The 26923-nt window shown below is 37.5% G+C and overlaps 1 protein-coding gene across 6 annotated transcripts in view; it reads left to right on the top strand.

Annotated features, from left to right (window-relative positions):
• The window catches only part of LOC107659832 (cell adhesion molecule 3-like), a 61539-nt gene that overhangs the window by 306 nt on the left and 34310 nt on the right, over positions 1-26923 (top strand). For 5 of the 6 annotated variants that reach the window (XM_016448934.1, XM_016448916.1, XM_016448926.1 and 2 more), the window contains exon 2: positions 1004-1194. In XM_016448934.1, the coding sequence (XP_016304420.1) occupies positions 1074-1194 (121 nt within the window). In that variant the 5' untranslated portion in view covers positions 1004-1073. Of the gene's footprint in view, positions 1-717; positions 912-1003; positions 1195-26923 lie in introns of those variants that run through there. The other variant, XM_016448909.1, reaches the window with a different exon arrangement.

The raw sequence follows: 26923 nt of genomic DNA, 5'->3' as shown, positions 1-26923 counted from the left end.
TTGTAAATAGGGGCACGCTAGTGCTCTGGAATGCGTTTGCATCCGCGCGCGCCTGTCCTCCTGACGGGCACACCGGGCACAGGAAACCGTCCAACGAGCTCGGAGGTGTTAAACTACGAGCGAAGGGAAGGGTGTTGATGTTAAAGTGTGCATAGGCTTACTGTTAATGCGCTGATGGTTGCTTTGCCCCCTTGCGTTTCCCCTCCCCTCCGCTCAGCGGGAGAGAGAGAGGGGGGAGGGAGGGAAATAAAGAGGAGAAGTGCGAGAAAAGAAGCGATGAGCGAGGGAGGCGGCTCGGGTGGCTCCGTTTTGGGTCGCGTGTCATACAATTGCAGTAGGTATCATCACCTCATCCCAACAGTCGAGATGAGGCGAGGCTTCGCTGCTAGCGCTGCACACACACACACACACACACACACACACACAGTTTGCCAGCCACTGTCCGTCCTTGCCTCCCTCTATAGTTGCACAACAATACAGAGCATCTCTGCGCGCGATCGCACGCCCGCCCCGCAGGCAACGCCATGACTTGCACAGTTCACAAAAGCGCACTAAGAGAGAGGAATAGGCAGCCAAACGACCTGGAATATTGTGTGAGTGCGCGCGCGCGCGGTTGTGGCCACGGTCGCGTGAGGCTGCGCGCTGAATTCTCAACGGGCGACAGGTGCACCTTACTCTCGCGAGCTGGAGAATAAATGAGAGCGGTGTTAAAGGCTACCGGGAGGATTTCGGGGGCAGCTCTCTACAAATCTCAATCCTTGTCAGGCACGCGCTCGCTTTTACGTTGCGTTTGTCGATTCAGAGTCGTTTTCTGGGTTACTGAGTGACGAAGGGAATGTTTTCGATCACTGCGTCACACATCACACACTGCGAGTGACACGAGACGATCAATGGACGCACTGGGGCAGCGCGTGAGTGAAGTGTGTGTGTGCTCAGCATCAGTGCGACCAATCTGCGCTCTCCGTCTGCTAATGAGTGTGTATGTGTGTGTCCTTTCTTCCAGTAAGCGCTTCGCCGAGCTTCTCCACTTCTCCGCGCCTCGAGAGGACTGTTGACTTTAACGCGCTGGACAGATGAGCGGGATGCGCGCGAGTCAGAGTATGACATTCCCGGCATTCCAGCGGGCCACTCTCTGGGCGCTCGCGGCCTTGACGATGCTTCTGGCGACCTCCGTTCGGAGCAACTTCGTTTTCGGTAAGAAATCAACCCCTCCAATCAGCTCCCCCCTCATGTTTTTACTGATTTCTGTTTTTACAAGGGAATCACAGAGCCGTTAATAAGCTCGTGGGGCACAGAGGAACCTCCCCCCCCCCTGTATCTCAGCTCCAACGGAATTTTCTGCTGGATTCTGTTATTTGGGGAACTGTAGCAGTTTCTATCTATCTATCTATCTATCTATCTTGCTGGACTAAATCTTCTTATCAATATGAACTAATTTTTCATTAGAAAGTGTTTTAACATACTTTGAAGGAATTGTTACTGTGGCCCAGTAGTGCACAGCACAACGAAATCTCCACAACACAACGGAAACAAGCCGCAACACAATGAAATTAGTTTTATGCATTGTGGAGATTTTGTTGTGTGCACTACTGGGCCACCATAGATTGTAGATCGGTGGAATGTATCATAGTCAGCAAATCATTAGGCCCTACTGCTTTTAATTTAGTACAAATACACCACAAATAGAGGCTATAGATCTATCTATCCTCAAGCACATGTGCACACATTACACAATCCTAACTGAGTTGGACTGAATCAGTCTTCTGGTTTGTGTAGGTGTGTGGCTATTGGTTCTCTATAGAGTTAAGGACCGAACAGCATCTTTATCAAATCCTTTTCATTATAAAGTCTAAATTTGTTCATGAAGGAATGCAGCGTGTGTTGAAATGCCTGGTTCATTGTCACTGTTTCAGCAGACTGATGAGTGGAGATCACAACTGCTTTTAATTTGAAGTAGAAGTATAATTGCTACACAAGTGTACACAATCCTAACTGAGTTGGACTGAATCAGTCTGCTGGCTTGTGTAGGTGTATTGTTACTCTCTAGGGTACTCTCTGAACAGATCTTCATCAAATGTCCAAATGTTTAAGTGAAAATATGGATGATTATTCATGAATGATGATTGTGATTTCCTTTTTCATTATAAAGTGTGAACTGGAGGTTTGCGTTGAAATGTTGGCTTCAGTGAGATGCTGTCATTGTTTTAGCAGTAATTAATCATTTTATTAATTTTCTTTCTTTCTTTCTTTCTTTCTTTCTTTCTTTCTTTGTATCGATCCTGATCTCGTCCTTTCTCTCTCACACACTTAAACTCTGTCAGCTGTTTTTGCTGCTCACTGCATTATTCATTATTGTGCTTTTTTGTGCTTTTGCATATCCACTGGCCCTATGCATGCTTAATGCGAATGTGAGTGTATGTGTGAGTGTGTGCAGGCTTTTTGCATATGTAAGAAACTCATACTTTAGATTATATGCAGTAGTAGAGCGGGTTGTTTGAGAGTATCACTGTAAAAAAAAATCTACTTTTACAGTCTTTTACCGTTAAATTCACGGTCATTTTTTACAGTAGGCTGTTTGATTGGTGTATGAACATGTTGAGTGCTGTATCTATAGTTGGAAACAGAGTACTTGTTTTGCAGGTTTGTATGTTCTGTCTGGTATGTTCTGTGTCTATCAGCACATACGTGTGATGCTGCTGGTTTCACCTACTTTTGCAAACTTTTCCTTTGCTGCTTTTTTCACCTATATCCACTACTAGCATCATTCATTAGAACAAAGTGCAAAGCTTTTTACATGAATGCAGGGTTTACCACAGAATTCTGTTTTGTTATTGGAGCCCCGGCCACCCTTCATTCTACATGTGTGTTTACATATTAGAAATTAATACTTTTATCCAGCAAGGACACATTAAAAAGTAACAGTAAAGACATTTGTAATGTTACAAAAGATTTCTATTTAAAAAAAATGATGTGCTTTTTAACTTTCTAGTGAAATATGGAGACTGTGCTGGAGTTTCTGTTGGATTTAGTGCAAAATAATATTGTTTACATATTACTATGATTGGGTTAATAAAAGTGTATCCCTATTAAATTGACACCTTACCTTTGGTCATTAGCAAACATGATTATGAAGGAAGATGTTCAGAAAACAGAAGCAGCGCTGTCTAATTTTTATTCACAAAGATCCGACTCATAAGAGTTATTGATTCGCGATTCAGACGACATTAATTGCGTTGTCTAATTTTGATTCACTAAAAAGAGTCGTCTCATGAGAGTCATTGATTCACGAATCAGACAACACTAATTGCATTGTCTCATTTTTATTCACAAAGATCTGGCTCATAAGAGTCATTGAATCGCAAATCAGACAACACTAATTGTGTTGTCTAATTTTGATTTACTAAAAAGAGCCATCTCATGAGAGTCATTGATTCGCAAAACAGAGGGCACTAATTGCGTTGTCTAATTTTGATTCACTAAAAAGAGCCGTCTCATAAGAGTCACTGATTCGAGAATCAGACGGCACTAATTGCGTTGTCTTATTTTGAGTCACTAAAAACAGCCGTCTCATGAGAGTCACTGATTCACGAATCAAATGACAATAATTGCATTGTCTAATTTTAAGTCATAAAGATCTGGCTCATAAGAATTTTGATTCACTAAAAAGAGCCATCTCATGAGAGTCATTGATTCGCAAAAGAGACGGCACTAATTGCGTTGTCTATTTTTGATTTTTTTTGTGAATCTGAATACACTCGCCACGTTGAGTTTGTTTTTCCCTGCGAAAGACATTATTTTGCGGAACATGGTTACACCGCAGTCACTACAGACTGCAAACACACAAAATATATTTTGTTTTATAGTGTCAACATAGATTATGTAAAATTAAATGCGTTACAGGAAACAAGTTTAGCTTGTCTGTTTCTATTTTGAGTTGTGGTGTTTGTTATTGTTAAATGTTCGATTTTAACTATTGTTGTTCTTTCTATTGCTGTAATTCTTAATTTTTGCTGTGTGCTCAAATTTGTTGAACCGTATTGTAAGTTGAATGCTATAATGAAGCATCTAAAAAAGGTTGTGAGTTTAGCAGGTGTATCAGGATCTAAGTTTATCAGAGTTTCACTTATCGTTTCTTGAGTAGGCTGTAAGTATTTGTGAGAGAGTGTGCAGATGTCCAGTCATGGTCTCTGATGTGAAGGCTATGCATTTGAATGTGTGTGTGTGTGTGTGTGTGTGAAAGGAAGACAACTTTTCACTTTGGTCTCTGAAGTGTGTATGTGTTAGTGGAGTTTTCACCCCTGGTCTCTGATGTCTGTGTGAGTGTTTGAGCGCATATGTTGCTCATGTGGTCTCTGATGTGTATGTGACTTGTAGGACCGATCACCCGTAGCCTCTGATATGTGTGCTACATCCTCTGTGACATGTCTGCAAGCAGCTCAACATGTGGTGGGAGCATCTGGATATCCTCCATAACCTGCTTGATAAATTCTGAAAGGTCATTTTAAAGAGGACGGCACAGCTCTGGGGCTCATTTCGTAGGGCTTAACAACTGTGCATCACAGATTCATCAAAAGAGGCACTGCAAGGGAAAATTAGCCTTATTGTTTGTTTGTGGCATTGTGTGGCTGCTGGCGGTCTGTTGTAGCATGTTGTTGTGTCCCTCCACTGACCTGAGACACATTTTGATAGTTATTTGTGATGCTAGTGCACATTTGGGCTGAGTGATTTATGCGGTCTTACCGTGTAAAACCTCAGTGATGCTGAAATGTGTGCATGTTTGTGAAAGCATGTCAGGATTAAAGTGGAATTATGTGTGTGTGTTATCTATTGAAGTGTGTGTGTGTGTGTGTGTATGTTTGTGTTATCGATGCCTTTAAGAGATCTTTAGAGTAATTTTCATTATAAATGGTCCTGAACAGAATGGCTACTTAGCATAAATAATGCAGAGTAATGGATCACTAAAAAACTGATTAGTCAGGCGACAGGCCACAAATTATACGCGCACTTTGCACATCTTAACCCCTGATGACTTTTCTTCTCTCACCACACAGGAAAACTCCAGAGGCCTGTGTGTGGAGGAACCACTCGTGGGATATAGTACATTTTATAAGTCATAATTATGGATTTCTTTCAAGTGGTTTATAAGAAAAAAATGTTTTTAATTACTCAAAAGTGAGTTTTGTCTCACTTGATTTACTCGTTTAATTTCAAGGAGAGCTAGAATGTTCTTTTTTCCTTTGCTCTCGCTGTTATTGTTCTCTTGTGTTACCATTTGTAGAGACAAATATTGTTGTACTATTGCAATGGCCCTTGTATAAGAGTGCTGTCAATACGGCTAGATGTGCCAAAGTGGTCATATCTTTAAACAATATTCTATTACAGTAAACAAACTGTAGTATGTTTTTCGATAAACAGTGTTTGTAAATGTAAAGATATATTGATTTAAAATGTTCTCTAACGTACTTTGTCTTTGTTCAAGATATGAGCTCCGTTCCAAGAGCCAGTAAGCAGTTTCTAGTGCCTTTTAAGGTATAGCATCTCAGCTGAAAATAAATTTTTCACAAGCTTGTCATAATGCATTCTTCTCCAAGAAGAATACATGCAATGCCGCTATAGAATTTGGTTGAAATGAGGTATCTTAGAAGGCAATAAGACATCACAGATGTGGAACAGCTTTTACATTTGTGATGCCTTAAAAAAAATATGCTCTAGGTTGGCAGCTTTCTAGGTTTTGGAACAGCAAAAGCTATGTTTTCCAACACATTGACAGAATGCATACCTATGAGCCGAGCCCCTCGCCGACCATCTGAAGCATATTGCACACCAAAATGGCAAGAGCTTTGTAAAAACATCAAGCTCCAAACTGACTGGCATTGCGCAATTCCTGGGAGCCAGTTTTTAATTCCACTGGAAAACAAAGCTCTCAGGCAATTACAGTGAGAACGTCAGAGTCACTATTGTCAAAGTCTGCAAGGTCTGTGATGTTGAATCTTTAAAAAAATATTTCAGTTTTGTTTTAGACAATTGGAAGCAAATACATTTTAAGATATCTATGATCACAGTTCTATATTCCCCTTTGCTGGCAGTCGAAATTAGGGATTGCCTGTAATGTTATAAAAAAGAATTGAAATTGTCTGAGTTCTTGTAGCTCAAACGGTAGGGCATGGTGCTCGCAATGGCAATATCATGGGTTGATTCCCAGGGAATACATGAAACAATAGGCTAATCTGTTTCTTGAATGCACTGTCATGCACTGCCAAATGCATAAATGTAAGTCTAAAGATCATGGGAGAATAGCTGACATGTAAAATACAGTATAGGACACAAATGTGTTTGATTTAAGTATGTGACTTTTTCAATAGACTAATGCACAAAAAGCGGTTCCTTGTTTTCAATCATGTGGTCATTAGCATTTTTTACCACAATCCCCCTGCTGATCGTTTAATAGACTGGTGTTAAAGATGAAAAGATAATGAGAAAAGAAAAACAAATTCATATGTTTGGATGTGACAGCTGAGAGTTGAGAGTAAGATAATACAATGTTGTTCTAGTCCTATATTTGCAAAGATTCTCAGAACAGAATCACTGATTCCCTTTAGTCCTTTCCAATCAAAGCCGTTGTATGCGAAAACCCAAAAAAACGAATCTAGGGACAGCGGCTCTGCTCTGAGGTACGTAATGAATTTGAATTGGCTCTCCTGGCCCAGCACCAGTGTGGCTGTCTTGTTTCAATGTAGACTTGGATAAAGATCAGTGTAATGAGCATATGGCTTTTCTGGGTTTTTATAGACATGGCGTGAGATCAGTAGGTGTGCTTGAGATTGTGTGTGGTTCTGGATGCGAAGTACACCTACAAACAGAAGGAGAGAGGGGGAAATGAAAGTCACCCTTGTCTTGGCGTCGTTTACATGCCGGAACCCCCGAGTGAGACGCGCAAAGTCATAGAAAGGACATTATTTCCTGTCTACAATCTCTAGAACCCTTCATGAACTCCTGGGAAATGTAGTTACCCAAAGCTTGAAACGTTCTCACTAGTACTAGAGCTTATCTGTGAGTTAGAAAGTGATACAATTGAGAGTCTACTCCAAAAAACTGAAGTAGGCGCTGAGGCTGAGGGTGTGTTTTCTCTCTTTTTTGCTGCCTATGTGAACCTTTTTTGCACTCTAGAAAGCCATCTCGTGTCAAGGGGTTTGTGCAGAGCTTGTGTACAAGCAAGAGAAGCTTGACCTATTAGATTAAGGTTAAGTGTTGGGACTTCTGTGAGTTCAAAATGGTTGTATCTAGAGATGTAAGAGTGGCTATCTGATTGCATTAAATGTGCATTCGGCTCCATCTTCTCATGTTTCCTGTGTTAAAAGCTAGGCTAGATACAGATCTCCTGTCATTAATCAGGACATGAGTGTTTTTCAGGAATTTTCAGCAATGCATATTCATGAGATGATGCAACAAGCTCACGAATATTGCCTTAATTTGAATCTTAAAACAATGCAATTTTAGCACTGAAAATCCATGGTTGTGAAACTGTACTGAGAATGCCTTTTAAATTCCAGTTCAGATCCTAAATTTGAATTGACGGAGCAAACAGAATTCAGAATTGTAATATAAATTTGAATGTAAGGAAGAAGAATTAAAATAAATTTAACTTATATCTGTATGTATCTGTCATTTTTAACTAGACAAGCAACATTTGTTATTGAATGCTAAATTAAAACTTCAAAAATAGTCTGGAAGTCTTAATGTTCTATAGGCCTTGAGGATGAACGGATGGATGGATAGATATGTTTGAAATACCACGTGTAGTTCATTATATTTAATAAATTAACTTCTGTAGACTAAGGTGAAAGAATACATCATTGTCCAGAATGCAGTACCTCAATAACTCAATAAATTCCTCTTTCTGTGATTCTCAAGTTCAATCTCAATTTCAAATCACATTCCTGTTGAGTGTGGTCAGTTCAGTTCATATTTCATGACATGAATTGAAAGGCAACCTATTTATTTTGCAGTTTTGGCCAGAAGGTTATATTGTCTAAAGAAAAGTTTGCATTTGATGCCCTGGATTTGATGTTAAGTGTAAAAGGTGTAAGCATGTGTTCTGCAGAGGGGTGAATGTTCTTTGTACATTGTATGCATGCACAGTCTGTGGATAATTCCTTATTGCTAATTTGTTATCTTCCATCTAAACTCTAAATAACTCTAGATTGATGCTGCCGAGCCCTAGATTCATCAGCATACAATATGTTTACTCTGACACGACGCTGAGATCCAAAGCTCTTAAAACAGATGCTATCTGCATTACAGGGCTGTAGGATGAGAGCTGATTTCTTCGCAATAGAGTGATGCCAAACCATGAATTGCCCTGTGGCGTACTTGTTTTGCAAAATGCGCTATCCTGTCCTCAGCCACCAATTCATTGCTTGGGAAAACCCAAATCTGGGAGTGGGGAAAAAAAACAGAGATTAATTCCAAACATTCCGTAAAATTACATCACATTTCTTTCTGACTGCTGTTGCCAAATGAGAATGATTGTTATGGATTTACTGCAACAGAGATTCACAGTGGCCTCAAATGGATTGATATTTTCTCTGATTTACTCAGAGCTTAATTGTTTATATAATCAGAAATCTAAAAGTAGGGATGAAATGATGGAGAAATTAGTTGTATTGATTTAAACATACTCTACATGCACTTTGTTACAAAACATTGAAAGTCGTTGTTGGTTGTTTAAAATATCTGATAGATGAACTCACTGTTTAATCATGCTATCAATTGTGATAAAACTTTCCGGTGTTATGGATAGGGGTTCAACAGTTGATCCATGATTTGTACGGACCAGGCCTCACAGTTTGGCAAGCATGTGATACATGGATTAGTTGCAAAGTTTAACCATCATAGACTGATGCATGTGTTTCATGTCAATTCCGTACTCATGCACATTTCAGAAAGTGCACAAACACAGAATTGAGTTTACTTTGGCACCTCCTTGTGCTTGGGACACACAAAGACACACTGCACGATTTTCGGCTGTCCCAGACGAAAGATTAGCATTGTGAAACAATTGTGGCGATTTCTGTGATCGTGACTCCTAATCGGTGGTCCTGTGTCGTACAGTGAGAGAGGTTCAAAGACAGCCGTTGTCATGATCTTGCGACCAAAGATAGCCTACAATACAGCATTATCATCGCACAGTGTGTTTGCTGGTACTATCCACGTTTACTGACCAACCAATAAAAATGCAACATGAAATCAGTGCGACATGGCTCTAAAACATAAAACCGCTTACCTCAAGCTCTTATCCCTTCCTCTTTCTCTGCTTCCACTTTCACCAGCACACATAAAACTACAACTGATAAAGTGTGATTTATCATGCTCTTTTTGTTTACCACTAGCACATGCTGATGATGTTTTATTCTTCTATAGTAACGTGCGTCGTAGCGTATGAGTCAATAGTTGTCCTCATCGTACAGTCTACACACGTCGTAGCCAAATTTTATTAGATCCATGTCACACAGTGTGACATGCAGTGATCTTATAGGATTGCTAAAATCGTGCAGTGTGTCTCGGGCTTTAGGTGAAGTGAATGTAAACAAAGAAATTGGATGTGTATCATTATACCAGATCCATGCATTCAGTCTTAAAGTGACAGCAGCCTAAAAATACTTATATATTAATATATATTACTTATATACTAATATTTTTTTAACTGATCTGAAAAGTGATACAATTTGTGACTCAAAACCCATAATATAATCCGAACCATGAGTTTTGTGCTGAACCCCTATTTATGGACATGGGCATTTTTGATACTGTCATGGTTACGTATGATTATTATTTTTGTTGGACTTATGGACATTTGTAGTACTGATAGATTTTTCATTCTACGCATTTTTTCTTATTTTAGGATTTTTTTTTTATCTGCAAAGTAAGTATTTTTATGAACAAATTCTTGAATAAAATGTTGAAATATTAATGCCAGAAGCTACAGTTATTATTTATTATTATTATATATTTTAAGTTAACTATATTGTTAATGGCCTACAGTATGTAAGTAATAATTGACAACGGGCCGTTGAATTCTTAGAAAATAATGCACACCCGAGGGGTGATGCAGCCAGCACGCGAAGCGGAGAATTCAACGGACTGAAGTCAATTATTCCTCTTATACTACGGTTACCACACCTCAAGATTTTAATCAGATGATATATTTCAAGGCATTTGTCCAGTTTTTGTACTTAAACCGCTATTGTGAGTAGGATTATTTCTTCCGCATCTCATCCAATGCCTCTTTTGCTAGTTCCAAAACAACCCACATTTACTGACCAGCCAATAAAACTGCAACATGAAATCAACGCGACATGGCTCTAAAACTTAAAACTGCTTACCTCAAGCTTTTATTCCTTCCTCTTTCACCACTTCCACATTTTAAGCACACAAAAACTACAACTGTTAAAGTGTGATTTATCATGCTCTTTTTGTTTACCACTAGCACATGCTGATGATGTTTTATTCTTCTATAGTAACGTGCGTCGTAGCGTATGAGTCAATAGTTGTCCTCATCGTACAGTCTACACACGTCGTAGCCAAATTTTATTAGATCCATGTCACACAGTGTGACATGCAGTGATCTTATAGGATTGCTAAAATCGTGCAGTGTGTCTCGGGCTTTAGGTGAAGTGAATGTAAACAAAGAAATTGGATGTGTATCATTATACCAGATCCATGCATTCAGTCTTAAAGTGACAGCAGCCTAAAAATACTTATATATTAATATATATTACTTATATACTAATATTTTTTTAACTGATCTGAAAAGTGATACAATTTGTGACTCAAAACCCATAATATAATCCGAACCATGAGTTTTGTGCTGAACCCCTATTTATGGACATGGGCATTTTTGATACTGTCATGGTTACGTATGATTATTATTTTTGTTGGACTTATGGACATTTGTAGTACTGATAGATTTTTCATTCTACGCATTTTTTCTTATTTTAGGATTTTTTTTTTATCTGCAAAGTAAGTATTTTTATGAACAAATTCTTGAATAAAATGTTGAAATATTAATGCCAGAAGCTACAGTTATTATTTATTATTATTATATATTTTAAGTTAACTATATTGTTAATGGCCTACAGTATGTAAGTAATAATTGACAACGGGCCGTTGAATTCTTAGAAAATAATGCACACCCGAGGGGTGATGCAGCCAGCACGCGAAGCGGAGAATTCAACGGACTGAAGTCAATTATTCCTCTTATACTACGGTTACCACACCTCAAGATTTTAATCAGATGATATATTTCAAGGCATTTGTCCAGTTTTTGTACTTAAACCGCTATTGTGAGTAGGATTATTTCTTCCGCATCTCATCCAATGCCTCTGTTGCTAATTCCAAAACGTAATTTTAGACCTAGTTAACGGAGGTTTGAGCCATTCATAGCAGTCTGCAGTTAATATCTTAGTTATTAGAGAGAGAGAGAGAGAGAGAGAGAGAGAGAGATTACCTCTGTGAGTCTGTGCGTATCTTACGTGTTCGGCAGCAGTGTCTACTAATAGTGAAATTTTAAGTTTATTTTCTTCACGAACAGCGCTGTTGTTATCTCGCGTGCGAAAAGTCATGTAGTTTTAAAGTTGATGTTACTGATAAAATTGTCAGAGTAGCGCTAACAACATTAGTGCGTATGTTAGCGTGTGTGCAAACTGTATGTATGCGTGTCTGTGAGGGAGAGAGAGAAAGAGAGATAGAGTATGTGTTTTCCGTACATAATAAAACGTAATTTTGTTGCAAAAACATAGAAATGATCTGTCATTTTTGTCTGATTGTTTACTATATTTATTTGTTTGGCCAGTGTAGTAGTGGGTTTTGCTTCTTTTGCTGTTTTAGGCTGTAAGGACATTTGAAATAACTGAAATCATTTGCAGAAGTGATATGACTATGTAATACAGTCAAGAGCTGCCTGGAACTACGTTCGCCGTGCGTTTCCCTGAAAATAATTGCACACCTTAGAACGTATGTCAGCCAATCAGATTCAAGCATTCAAAGGCCCCTAGTATAAATGGAAAATAACCATTAGATTAATCGAGTAATTGGGAAAAATAACCATTAGATTAGTCGACTAAATGGCAAAAATAATCAGTAGATTAATCGATTGAAAAAATATGTCTTGAAGCCTTATCTAAAAGTGAATCAAGTGGCAGAGAGCTGTCCAATCCCATTTATATTTTTTCTTATGTGCCAAATCAATTAAAAGAAAGTGTTGTAGCAGTACCACTATCAGCAATAACAGCTAATCAAATGCCAAAAACAAAGTAGAGCGTATCCGTGGCTCTGATGACATCATAACATTCCAAGGTAAACATCACAGTGCTGTACTCAAAGCAGTTTGGCCCACTTTACGCAGGTATTTTTATCCAGCCAGCATCGCCCGTGATATATTTTTCATGAATAAAAACATGGACTTGGTTCTTTTCTGCCTGTGCCATGGTGTAATTGTGCAGCAAGCTAAAGGGACCATGTAGTGGGCTTCAAAGGTTCTGCGGGACCAAGTTCGGGTCCACAGGAATGAGAGCTGAGTCCACTCGAACGGAGGAAAGCATTTCCAATTAGCCGGTTGGCAGTTGGATCACACTTCCTGCTTTCAGGAGTGCCCTGGGGCTGTGTTTACCACTGCAAAGCTCCCTGGGAAATGCGATCCGTTTGAAAGTGCTGGCGTGTTTGCTTCCTTACCTCAGCGTAACATGCGGCTGTGGCTTGATTGAGCGGCTTGGCTCCTCCAGATGTGGCCAATAATGATGAGAGATTAAGCAACGGGCGGTAATGCTGGCCAATCATTAATGTGGATGAGATTTAGAGGCGGGAGAGCTGTGTGTAAGTGCCAGTGGCTCACTTAACTCAGAGGACAGATTTGTTGCTGGCACCTTTTCTAATGCTGCTGATTCTCTCTCGCGCTCTCCCGCTCTCTTTCTCTCGCTCTCTCACACACCCTCTGGCTATTTGTTGTACATTTCCTCTCTCTCTCTTTTTTTGTTGCCAGCATCTTTCTGCTGAAATGTTACTTTGTGGAGCAGAAGGCCTGGGAAGCAACCAAGAGCGAGGGGGAGAAAGGAAGAGACCGTAGTGTTAAGAAGAAGCAGGGAACACTGTCAGTTCCACAGAGCGTCTTATCTTATGAATCATGTTTTCAGGAAATGCTTACCAGCTTCTCTGACAGCAAGATGCATCACAGGCTCTTAAGCAGAGGTCATTCTCCTCTAGGAAATGATCCACAATCATTGATTATACGATCTGTCGACAAACCACAGATGAGCTGGTAAATTTGTTTATGCCTCTTATGATCCCGTGGCTCGCTGTTCTGCTGCGATGACTATGATTAGTGAAGCTATCATTAGCAAAGGGGATCTACTGAGTGTTTGCTGTAACGCTTGAAAACAATCAGCCTATTCTCTGCTGCTTCCGTTTTAATAATGCAGTGCTTTTCATCGCTTTAACGAGCACTTTATGTCCTGCTCCTTTTTAAAGTGGATTTTTTTTTTCCAAAGAATAGGTGAGGATCTTTTCTCAGCTGTGTTTCTTCACTGTTTGTGGGGAAAGGTATACCTGTGCACAGTGGAGGTCGTGCCCTGTTCTCCATTACCAAGCCATGCTTCTGTTTCTCTCCAATTATCTCCTATTTAGAGAAGCTATTAGAGGTTCCTTGGATGATTTCTGAGCATGTATTTAGTAGATTAACCATTGCTTTTGAAATGTGTTCCTACAACTTTTTAAAAACAATGTTGGTTTTGTTTTACCCAGTACTTGTTGAGTGTCGTGCTGATATTTTGGTTTATTTAACTGCTGCTACAACTTCTACAAGTTCTGCAGGTAATAACAGTATGAAAATGGGGCTGGGATGTACCTAAAATTCCAAATTTTGACGATAATCGACATCTATATCGCAATATTTTTGCATTTGCTTTAGGATAATTGAAAAGGTGATTTCCTTCTACCACATTAAAAAAAAGCATGATTTGGATAGAACAGGTATTGCTTCTAAGCACATTTAAAATGTTTAGTGCAAAAGCACACAGTTAAAAAATTAGACCTACTGACCACTTCTTTTTTAAACGTAACACTATGAAAAAAAAGTGCAAAATGGGTACATTCTGACAGCTTCTTTAGAGCAATGCAATTCACATACTACATCTTACACTGTAAAGTATGCAAATGTTTCACAAGTTTTTATCTAAGAACACAAGTCTATCAACAGTTTCTGGTTTAAGAGATGCTCTGTGGCATAACAGTATGTTCACACTGGCACTAAAAACTTTTTCAGATGGGGAAGTAGTTGCTGGAACACATAAGCAGTGCACTTCTTGGCTACTTTGCAGGAGGAGTGAAATTGCCTATTGGTGCCTTCTTTGGCACTTTAATCTTGATTTTCAACAATACTCAATATTCACACTATCCTGTGATTTTTATATTGACAACATCTCTAATATTGGATAAATCCCCCATCCCTAGTATGAAATATATTATTGTTATTTCTATAAAAAAAAATGTATTTGAAGTTTGCTTCAAACTACAATTTCGAAATAGAAAAATTATTTCGAAAGTTTCGAAGTCATTAATATTTTTTGTTGTTGTTGTTGTTTTCTTATGTTTACCAAGGCTGCATTTATTTGATCAAAATACAGTCATAAGCATTAAAACTGTCACATGTTGTTAATTATTCTTTTTTATTTTAAGTTGGAAATATATTTGAATATATTTTAAAATGTAATTTATTTCTGTGATGGCATAATCGGTGTGATTTGGTGCTCAAGAAATCTATCTTCTCATTGTTATTATTTGATGATTTTCGAAAGAATAAAAAGTTTGAAAAATAGCGCTTATTTGAAATAGAAATATAAACCTCTTTACTGCCATTTTTGATCAGTGTAACACATCCTTGCTGAATAAAAGTACCGATTTCTTGAAAATTGTTTTTATTAACCCCAAACTTTTGAATGGTAATGTATATAATAATATATAACATACTGTTAATACATTTAAATTTGTATTTTATATTCTACATTATTATTATTTTCTACAGATAACTAATGAATCAGTCCAAGATGCATTGATGATGTGGTTAGAAACTTTAATATATATTTTTCGTATTATATTTATATTGGATTCAATCATATTAAAAATAATTTTTAATGTTTGGTAATGTTGTATAAATGCAAGTTATTATAAAGTCCTCTGAACATCATCTTGATTAAACTGTCACAAGCAGTTTCACCTCTTGCTCGATGTGTACTTTCAGTCTTCTGAGTTCTTCCAGCAGCCGGTGCGAGATCGCTTTTGAAGATTCTGTCTGTCTGTCTCTCTGATAGTATCAGCTTTGCTCTGTCTTTAACTGATTGCGTCAGCCACTCTCAATCTATCCCAAGTCTAAATCAATTAAACTTTTCACCTAAGACCAAGGACACAGAAAAAATACCCAAACAATGAAATAACTGCCAACAGTCAGCCTCAGTAAACACAGATATTTTCAACATAGCCTCTGTAGTGTGTGTATGTGTATATCTATCTATCTATCTATCTATCATCTGCATACATACATACATACATACATACACATGATAGATAGATAGATAGATAGATAGATATAGATAGATAGATAGAAACATACCCTACTTAATTAATATATAGCTTTTTGCATGTTCTGCAAAAGTATGCATATTTGTATTTGGCCACAGAGATTGATTGCACCAATCACAAGACTGAGCCAAACATTTCATTTTGCTTCGTTCTGAGCAGAAGTAGCATTTTTACTTTCCAGATTTCGGTGGCCTCCTTTCCAAATTGGAAGTGGTTAGAATGAAATAAAAGTATGGATAATAACGTTCATAGTATGAAGAATTGAAATGGTTGGTTTTGTTCCCGTTTCCTATTACAATCTGCAAAAAGAAAAAAAAATCAGTTCAATTTCGGTTCTAACATAGCCAACCAGCTGCTCTCAGAAACTCTCTCAGACAATTCCAGCAGCAAATTAACCACATCCCGAAACGCTCGCTTCTGATTCCACTGATCTCCTAGCTGTAGCCAGTCACTTTCCGCAGCCCTTCCTGTGATCTGACAGTATGGCAGAGCTCTTGCGAAGCGCTGTGTGTTTGATTAAACTGTCTATAAGTGGGGAGAGGTGAGATCAGGCGGGATCAGCACGAGTCTGTTGAACAGCAGCTATCGGCCAGAGAGAGCCACGTGTGTGTGCATTTTTATAATGATGAATGTTGTTAACCTTTAGCTCGGTTTGGTTCATTCTCCGTTTCACTTCTGGTTTTAGATTGTTCAGATCCAATTATCGAACATGAGTTCTTTCAAGTGTGTGTTTGAGAGAAAGTGTGTATAAAAGAGAGAGTAGTCTGTCTGCGGGTTAAAAGTGTCAGCTGTGTGTGTGCATATGTGTTTGAGATATATGTGTGTATGTGCGGTCCTCAGATGTTCACACGCAACGTGCTTGTGATGAAAGCAGCACATTGTGGAGTCACCCATCAGTTTGGCTGAGGATGAAAGAGCCGTGTTGTTTTATTCAGCAGTTTCACTCTGAAAGCTCCACTGTGTGGCTCGTCTCAGCTGCTCTACAGTGCGGTTTTTTTCACCAGGTTTGTCAGCGCTGAGAAGTGCGCTGTGTGGTTTAATTCACCGCAGAGTTGTAAGTGCAAACCGTGGCTTTTTCTGCCTTGTGATTAAATCTGCATTCGTTGCATGATACCAGCTAGAAAATAACATGAGTACGAACCTGTCAATGAACCTGTGTTCGTGTATATGCGTGCGAGTGTGTGTCTGATTCAGCCGCGTCTCTGTGGGCTGAGACAAAAGAGCAGTAATAAGCGTTTCTAATCTGAGGAGTGAATGAATGATACACAAAAAGGGACCACAGACAGACAGAATAAACAGGCTGGAGAGAAAGAGAAAGGAAATAAGGCAAGCAGAGGTGGCAGTAGAGCGAACAAGGGATGGAAGAGAGAAAAATTGAATGGGAACCAAGAAAGTGGAAAGAAGAGAGAAGGAGGGGATAGACGAGAGCGATGAAGGGTTTTCACGCTGTGTCATATGGTATCATACAACATAATCACACACACACACACACACACACACACACACACACATATTCACACTCTTCTCTCTAGCACCACTTTAAACCAATCACATGACATGCGCTTGGATGGTTCACATTACATTCCTTTAATGTTTGGGCACCATACCAACGATTACTGGAAGTGCACACACACAATCTCTCTAGCTCTCTCTCTCGCCTAAGCAGGTGAGAGATCTATTTATATACTCATTAGAATTAATTAGCTAGCTCTGAATGAAGTTCACTCTGTCAGTAAGTTACTTGTCATGAAGTACTTCACATGCATGACACATGTTTGCGACATGCACTATAAAAGCGTATTGCTGTGTTTATGAACTTTAACACTTCAGAGTAGGTGTGCTTGTCCTCACTCAATTCACGTCAAATGCTTCATGTGTATATCTGTGCATGAAATTGCTGAATTGACCGTGGCAAATGCTCATTTGCTTGTGAATGATACACTTGCAGTAATGGCTCAGTGAATGTTGAAAATCACATGCATAGTATAGGTTCAGTATGTCACATTCCGTCTTATTTTCAGGATGGCATACTACACTACCAGTCTTACCATTTATTTTAGTATGCAGTATGTATATTGTGCACAGTATGCAAATTGCATTGAATATCTGATCTGCTTTGTAAAAAAAAATTTTTTTTGAGTCTTAAACAAAGATCATTGTTTTTAGTGCTGGGCGGTATGACCAAAAATTGATATCACGGTATTTTTCAAAATTATACCAGTTTCACGGTACATGAAGGTATTTTTTTTTCATGCATGACCGGGTGTTAACCATATTTTCTACTGACTGAGAGAGGAAATACTGCAGTATATTGACTTAGAATGCCCTATTTCTGAGTAACAAACTAAAAAAAACAACAAACAAAAAAGTGCATGTGATATTAACAGACGTAGATATTTATAATTCCAAACAATCAGTAAGCGACAGGTGCTAGGAAACTGTTTTGTACTCATTTATTGACAAGTCGGCTGTGCGGCCAACTGAATGCGCTGCTTCTCTGCCGCTCACTGTTCAAACAGTGTCGCGTTCCGAACGTTGTTTAAGCGACATAAACCGGTATTGCGGTATTTTAAAAATTCATATCATAACAAAAATAAACACCGGTATTCGGTATGAACCGGTATACCGCCAAGCACTAATTGTTGTATAAAAGAGCATGTTGTATAACAAACTACTATTTCAGTTTTTCTACTTCTAAATTTCACATTTAATTAAATGTGTTATGTGCCATTTCTTCGTAATTGTGTATGAAATTTACTAGCAATTTCTGAGTGGAAATTGGTTCTTCACCCAACTTTTTTCAGGGTACTACATTTTGCCAGTATACAACAGAGCACAGAATACTGTACTGTACTCTACATGTACAACTTTAAAAATGTAGGACCACTGTCAAATATTTAGGAACATAAAGTTATTTTTAGAGACGTTGGTAATGGTAACTTTAAAGGGATAGTTCATCCAAAAATGAAAATTCTGTCATTAATTACTCACCACCATGTCGTTCCAAATCCGTAAGACCTTTGTTCATCTCCAGAACACAATTTCAGATATTTTTTATGAAATCTGAGAGCTTTCTGACCCTGCATAGACAGTAACGGAACTACCACGTTCAAGGTCCAGAAATGTAGCAAGGACATCGTTAAAATAGTCCATACGACATCAGTGGTTCAACCGTAATTTTATGAAGCTACGAGAACACTTTTTATGCGCAAAGGGAAAAAAAACATGACTTTATTTAACAATTTCTTCTCTTCCGTGTCAGTTTCTGCCGTGCATTCACGAGAGTACCACGAGAAGAATTGCAGAATAAAGTCATTATTTTTTTGCACACAAAAAGTATTCTCGTAGCTTCATAAAATTACGATTGAACCACTGATGTCACATGACTGTTTTAACGATGTCCTTACTACCTTTCTGGGCCTTGAACGTAGTAATTCCATTACCGTCAATGGAGGGTCAGAAAGCTCTTGGATTTCATCAATAATATCTTAATTTGTGTTCCAGAGAATAACGAAGGTTTTACGGGTTTGGAACGACATGAGGGTGAGTAATTAATGACAGAATTTTCATTTTTGGGTGAACTATCCCTTTATGTGCCACAATATAACATGCATATCAGACTTTAAATAAAGATGATTCAATTGCAGCATTCGCGATTTTTACTTGCATTCAGAGCTCGCCAAATGTTAATTTTGAAACCTGTATGCACACAAAAAGTATGCTCGTAGCTTCATAAAATTACGATTGAACCACTGATGTCACATGACTGTTTTAACGATGTCCTTACTACCTTTCTGGGCCTTGAACGTAGTAATTCCATTACCGTCAATGGAGGGTCAGAAAGCTCTTGGATTTCATCAATAATATCTTAATTTGTGTTCCAGAGAATAACGAAGGTTTTACGGGTTTGGAACGACATGAGGGTGAGTAATTAATGACAGAATTTTCATTTTTGGGTGAACTATCCCTTTATGTGCCACAATATAACATGCATATCAGACTTTAAATAAAGATGATTCAATTGCAGCATTCGCGATTTTTACTTGCATTCAGAGCTCGCCAAATGTTAATTTTGAAACCTGTATGCAGCTATTCATTAACTTTGATTGGGTCAGTCACACCGGTACGCCTAACATTTTATCATGTTGCACACAGTCATTTTCAGTTGCTAGTGCAACTAAATGGTCACACTGTAGAGCCTTGCTGTATCCCATTATGTAATTCACTTGATTTGACCTTTATTTATGAATAAACCAGCTGAATTTTAAACATCTTTTCTTTTCTTTTTAATGCAAAAGATTAGGATGTTTTATGCAATATAGCTGTTTCCTTTTAATGATATTGGGCAGATATTCATGTAATAAGGTCATGTGACAGTGATTTATCTTAGCACTGTTTTTTGTTGCATGATTCATATACTATTAAAAAAATTAGTATGCACTATACAGTACTCAGTAAGCAGAATACTAATCTCTCATTATCTGTCATAGGGAGGGACTTGTGCTCATTAGCGTCATCAAGATAACTGAACAACTAAGCTCTTTACCAGGGTTTAAATGTAAACTCTTTTCCTTGGATTAATTTCAAACTTCATCTTGAACGCGGCTAGCAGTCAAGCCATATTGAATAAGTCAGCAGCACTGTTAGATGGAAAAATGAGTCAAATGCACAAAGAGATGTCTGACTGTTCCTTCCTACCTAAAGAACAGAAGCGAAACATTTTTCAACCATAGCTATTCAAAGAATATCTCTATCTTTTTACCTTATTTGTGTCTTTCGTGTTCTCTTTATCTGCATGGTTTTGGTTTAAACTGATCATGAAAATGTTGAATTTATTGCTGAACATGACATGTCTTCATTCTGTCTCAAGTCAGTGTAAATGTGATTCCTGGCTCTCCTCTTCAGGGCTCTGCATGCTTCCATTTCAGTAACTATGACACACACATTTTGTCTCCGCTGCTTTTCATTTTGCTCAGTCAAGTGTACCTCTCATTACTCTAAACCAGATCAGGGGATTAATTTTTAATATTCTGCTTAACGTCATCATGGGATTCATATTTTTATTATATTAAACCTGATCAGGGGATTAATTATAACAATGATTTTAAACAGAATTGCTGGATTATTGTAAACCTAGTCATGATTGAAGTGTTCATTTCCTTTGTTATGTGAAACCTGATAATAATATTATTTTTTAATGGTGATTCTTGAAACGGAAAAGCTCGGTATGTCTGTCTTCATGGTCAATGTGTAATTTAGATGGAAAGTTTTATAGTTTCAGGGTTTAATTTAATACTTTTGGACTAGTACTCTCTAAGGAAGATGTTTTGAAGAGACCTCCACCCACACTTTAGTTCAGTCCGCATGATTTTCTTGAGGTTTTTTGAACACCAGCAGTAAAGAAACTGATCATCTTATGCAGTTGTGATTGTAACGCATGCCCTTAGAAATGCACACATGCATATTCATGATGGCTGAGCACACTATACTAAGAATATCATAGATGCCTCTATGCCTCTGCAGGGTACACTGAATATTACCTATTATATTTTTAAAATACTAAGTGCAACAATGCACATTATGCAACAATAATAATTTTAAACATTGCAATATTGTTTCTACTGTTGCAAGCAACAGGACCTTGCTGCCTTTGTTAAACAACCTCTTTATGCATATATTTAATTCTGTGAGTGGCAGTATCTTGAAATTAAAAATGGCTATTTAAAATTTTAATTGAACTTTGCGTAAATTAAGAATGTCCTACAAAATTAAGTAAACATGATTGAAACTTTTAACTGTAAAGCAGCAGTACAGCTGACATATTGAGTGTTATGTTTACTCCTTTCCATTTTTATGTGACTTGACTTTATTACTGTATCATTTGGCAAATATAGTAGCAGACAGTGTCATACTATGAACAGTATACTGTACATTCTAGTCTTGTCCAAAGTACTGGTACTTTGGTACCAAGTCAATACTTGCATTTTAATAACGTAACAACACCATATTCTGTTGTATTGGCAGTATCGATAATACTGAGTACCAGAACAATTCGGTAGTCACTAATAGGCGGCTGCTTTCAAATGCTTCAGTGCGCATTTGTGCTAGTGCCTTGTGAAGGGTGTCAACGATTTCTGTTAACAATGTGTTTTTGCAGTGTTGAGCTTGATAGCCAAACACAAACATGTCTGTTGAGCATGTCAATGCATGGCCAACCAGAGTCATTTAAGTTAGCCAGAATCTGCTTAATACACCAGAGGGTTACACTTTATTTTGATATTCCACTTTAGACATTTTAATAACTATAAGTAACTTTGCAACTACATATCAACTAATTCTCATTAACTTGCAACTACATGTCTACTAACTCTCAGAGTAGACTGTTAGGTTAGGTTTAGGTTTAGTAGAATAAGTTGACATATACTTTCAAAGTTTCTCATAGTCAGTATGTTGTATGTTGTGGACCCATCAAAATAAAGTGTTAGAAGATATTAAGCAGACAGTCTACTAATACTCTAATGGCTAGTTGACAGTTAGCTGCAAAGTTACTTGCTGTTAGTAGAATGTCTAAAGTGGACTATCAAAATAAAGTGTTAGAAGATATTAAGCAGACAGTCTACTAATACTCTAATGGCTAGTTGACAGTTAGCTGCAAAGTTACTTGCTGTTAGTAGAATGTCTAAAGTGGACTATCAAAATAAAGTGTTACCCACCAGAGGTTGTTTTTTATAAGCACATGAGCTCTGCACGCTCGCAAATCATTTTGTAAACACAATGTAGTGAGGAGTTTCATTGCGCAGTGTAAACATTTTTTTTTATTACAGATAATTTGAATAAAGTATTTTTCATGCTGCTAAGTACACATTGCAAAGTTTGCGGAGTGACAACTGCATTAAAATCTGACTTAGAGATAACCATAGCAACAGAAAGGACAAAATTTGTTGTGTCAAAAGAGATCTGTGCATTAAGTCTTGCTGTGTGTGTCCAGTTATTTATGTTTTCTGATTGTTTAATTTTATCAATAGATTTTTATTTGATCATTTTAATGCAGTGCATCATTAAATGAACAATATCTGAAGCCTAAAAAAATAGGGCACAATGTACTGTATTTAAAGGAATTTTCTGTATTTATTATTATTATTATTTTTTACAGGTATTTAGTATTTTGCACTTCACAGCATTGTGTTTTAGGGTTAACGGAAATGTCCGTAAAATTAATGGATAATGAGTTACCAGTGCTTTTTCTGTTATTTTACAGATTTATTTCTTACAGTGTGCTAATGTTTTAATGTATTATAATTGTTATTGTGGGTGTTAATAATTAACTAATTAAACATTTTATATTTTTATTTTCAAATAGTTTAAAAAAAGCTATGAAAATAAAATAGTTACAATGAAATTGGTAACTGAGAATTTTGTAATATTACTGGTATTGGTACCAACCGACTATACTGAAATTTTGGTATCGAGAAAACACTAATACATTGTATTCTCTATATCAGAATCAGAAGAGCTTTATTACCAAGTATGTTTACACACACAAGGAATTTGACTTGACGACAGGAGCTTCCAGTGTAGAAGAAAGTACAAACATAGTGCAGAAATACATGATAGTGCAGACATACATAGGAATAACACAGTAGGGATGTAATATAACACTAATATAATAAAAAAGAGGGCGCCGGCGCGTTTCCCTCTTCTGCATCTGCACGCGCGTTTGAACAACACAGCTGTACCTCCGACTAGAATGTCCAACAAAATGTCCGAATAATCAAAAACCGGAAAAATATTGTCTGGGATGTGCTGCTTAATGTTAAGGAGTTCGTCTCTGGTAAAACTTATAGAAGAAGAATGACAAAACACAGAACAAACAAACAAAAACAATAGAAGAATCCTGGCTGCCATTTGCGGCGCCATCTTACATCATTACATCATTACATTACATCTCTATAGAAGTAATACGAATAGCATGTTATTCAGAGCTCTTGACACTAAACCATTAAACTGTTCTTTCTCTATGTCTTTCATAATATCTAGCTGTCCAACATTCTTTAGGCCCAATTGTGGTGCTCTTCAGTAGATTGGCGTGGCCTGACTCTGCAGCAGATTGTTCACTTTGTTCCACAGCGCTTTTCTCAGGTCTAATTTGTGGTGCTCCACAGTAGGATTGTTCAGGTCTGTTTTTGTGGTATTCCACACTTGATTGCTGTGTTCTGTTTTGGACATTGAATAACGTCTCCCAGGTTTGCATGAATCGATTTCTTTTGGCTTTTACTGCAGTATTGGGCACTTGGGCAGACTAATTCAAAAAGGTTTCTTGGCGTTTTATCTCGTTTCTCAAGTCTCATTCTGTTTGGAAAGTCCTCAAGCCCTTAAAAGTTGTTTCTTTATTCTCTTTTTGTTGTGTTGCATATTGCTCTCGTATTGTGCTGAGATATTGCTCATGTCCTGTGGTTTAAGCTGCAGGTTTGAACTGCTGTGCTGCCTTATGTTGTGTTTTATGCTGTTTTATGCTTGTATGCTTTTGTGTCATCATGTTTATTTGCCTCCATCAGATCTCTTTGATATATCAGTTGTTTCTCCAAGACATCAAAGTGAATAATTGGAGATCAAATGGAGTCTTAAAGAGACAATTCTGTCATCCAGTATTCATTCTCATGTCATTCCAAACCTGTGTGATTTTCAATCTTCTTTGAAACACAAAAGAGGATAGTGAAAGTCAATAGGGTCCAGTGGGATTCAACATTCTTTAAAATATCTCCTTTTGTGTTTCACAGAAGAAAGAAAGTGATGAATGTTTGGAACGACATGATGGTGAGAGAATAGGCATTTTTTCTCCCACGTGTCTCTACAATAGATCAGAAAAGATCTCAATGATGCTCAAACTGGGCTCAGTTTTGCCAAGGTATCAGCAGGATAGGTATTGGTATTGCCTGCATATATTTTATATACTTAGACTTGTCTCACTGAATATTTCCAAAATGAAATTATAATGCTATCACATTCATTGGTTTTGCATTTTTATTTCTCTCATGCAGTTTTATTGCAAACACTCTGATACAGAAATGAAACATAAATGAGAATTCAACTGAGCTGTGACATGGCTGGGCGCTAAATGGTATCATATCGAGATAGCGATAAAATTTATGTCAATAACGATGATAAGCTCTGGACGTTTTAATCTAACAGCCTATCATACAGCAGAAATAAATGCAACAACAACCAGTAAGTGCACGTTGCTCATAAGTCTGTGTTTTCTGCACATCTCTGTGAATGAGTGCCGTGGTTGTGTCTATTACACAAACACACGTGATGTTCACAGTGTTTTCAGCCTCTGCCGTCTCAATATATGAGGACATGAACACATGAACTTAATCTTCAGAGAGTTCTGAAGGTCAATTCACAAGCTTTTCACTGTTTCATTTAAGAAGAACTACCATCAAATACCCATTAAAACTCAAACCGCCAAAATAAAAGTTTGGTTTAACTTGAAGAAATTATGACAGAAATATATTACTATTGTATAAAATGTACTTCTCGAAGCAATAATAATAATAATAATAATAATAATTATAATGTTAAGGAATATCATACAACCAAGATATTTTTCATCCATGTTTTAAATTATACAATTCTGTTGTGCATCATCGGTTTTTGACAAAAATAAAAATAAGTTTTGTTGTAAATTGATTTTTATATTTTCATTTGATTACATTTTAAAAGATTGATTAAATTTTTAAAGTTTTGTTCATACACTTCATTAGACACATTTTTAATGATACATTTGTATTGGATTATAAAACAGAATCCAAAATAAATAAATACATAAATAAATAAAATGGAAACCACAAAATATAGTGAAAAATAAAATGGATTTCATGTGGCCCTAAATTAAAAGGAAGCTAACTCTGTGGAGTTAAATTGTGAACAAACAGGTTATGCTTGCATTTTTTCTCAAGGTCTAACAAAAATGTTGAAAGCATTTCATTCACCATGATAAATATTGTCGATATTGTATGATATGAAAAAATATCATAACAATATTTTTGGTCGTATTGCCCATCCCTACTGTGAAAGTTTGTACTTTTATTATAAATTATTGTATAAATATAAATTATAGTGTACATTATACTGTTTAATAATTTCTTGCCACTTTTTGTAGTCAAGTTATTTTAGTAATAAATGCCTGTTTGTGGGTTTTGTTGTTGTTGTCTGTTTATTTTAATTTATTGACAGTTATATTTTTTAGTTGTTATGTAATAATTGTGACATTATGGGGACTCTGATCTCCCAAAATCTCTCAAAAAATGAATAAATATTTTTTTAGCATTACAAATTAGCAGCTTAGCATGGCAAGACTCTTCAGGGTGTTTGTTTGCACTGTTATGTTGTTGATCTCTCTAATCTGTTGTGATGCTCTTGTTCACTATGTTTTTTTTTGGAGTATCATGTTTGTTTGCTTGGTGTAGTGTTTGTTCACTTGCATGTATTGTTTTGTACTTGTTTGCTCTGGCGTGATGTCATTTGCGCTGTGTTTGTTTGCACTGTTGTGTTGTGTTGTGTTGTTGATGGCTCTGATCTGTTGGTCCTGATTGCTCCGGTATAGCATGGTGTGTTTGCTCTGGCGTATTGTGCTGTCTGTTTTTCATTCTGCAGTGTATGTCAGTTCTCTCTCTTTCTCTCTCAGGGAGTGTCCTATAGATACCAATTAAATCCACTCAGGAAAAGACAGCGCGAAAGAGAAGTAGGGATGGAGCAGAATGAGTGGGAGGGAATAGGACAGCGAATGCACAGGAGGGAGAACGAGTGAGAGAGAGACGGAAGACGGCAGACAGACAGAGAGAAATTGGAGGAGAGAGATTCCGTCTGTGAGTGTAATAGTCTCCTGCTGTCAGACTCTGGGGAACGAGAGAGAGAAAGAACGAAGGAGAGAAATGGGAGGGAGATCATGGAGACGAAAGGACGTATAGTGACAGAACTGAGGGAAAGAGAGAGCAAGAGATGCCGAGTTGCATGCACAGAGCATAAAAGACTAAAGTGAAGAACTGAAGGGGAGAAACAGAAGAGAACTGTTTAAAAAGGAGGGATGAGAGAGAGAGAGGTGTTGCTGAGGAGAGCAGCGAATCCCTCCATTTAAAGTCTGATCGCAGTGAAGTGTGGTCTGTACAATGCAGCGCACTGAATATTTTATACTAGCCTGAGTGTAGGTTTATGTCCTGTATGTGTGTGATTTGTGTGCGTATGTAAATGCTATCATTTAGGGCTGCACGATAAATCGCATGCGATATTTAATGCG

Source organism: Sinocyclocheilus anshuiensis, unplaced genomic scaffold (assembly GCF_001515605.1).
Source record: "Sinocyclocheilus anshuiensis isolate Anshui unplaced genomic scaffold, SAMN03320099.WGS_v1.1 scaffold850, whole genome shotgun sequence".
Taxonomy (NCBI): domain Eukaryota; kingdom Metazoa; phylum Chordata; class Actinopteri; order Cypriniformes; family Cyprinidae; genus Sinocyclocheilus; species Sinocyclocheilus anshuiensis.
Note: the sequence above shows the minus strand (reverse complement) of the source record. Positions and strands in the feature narration are given on the sequence as shown.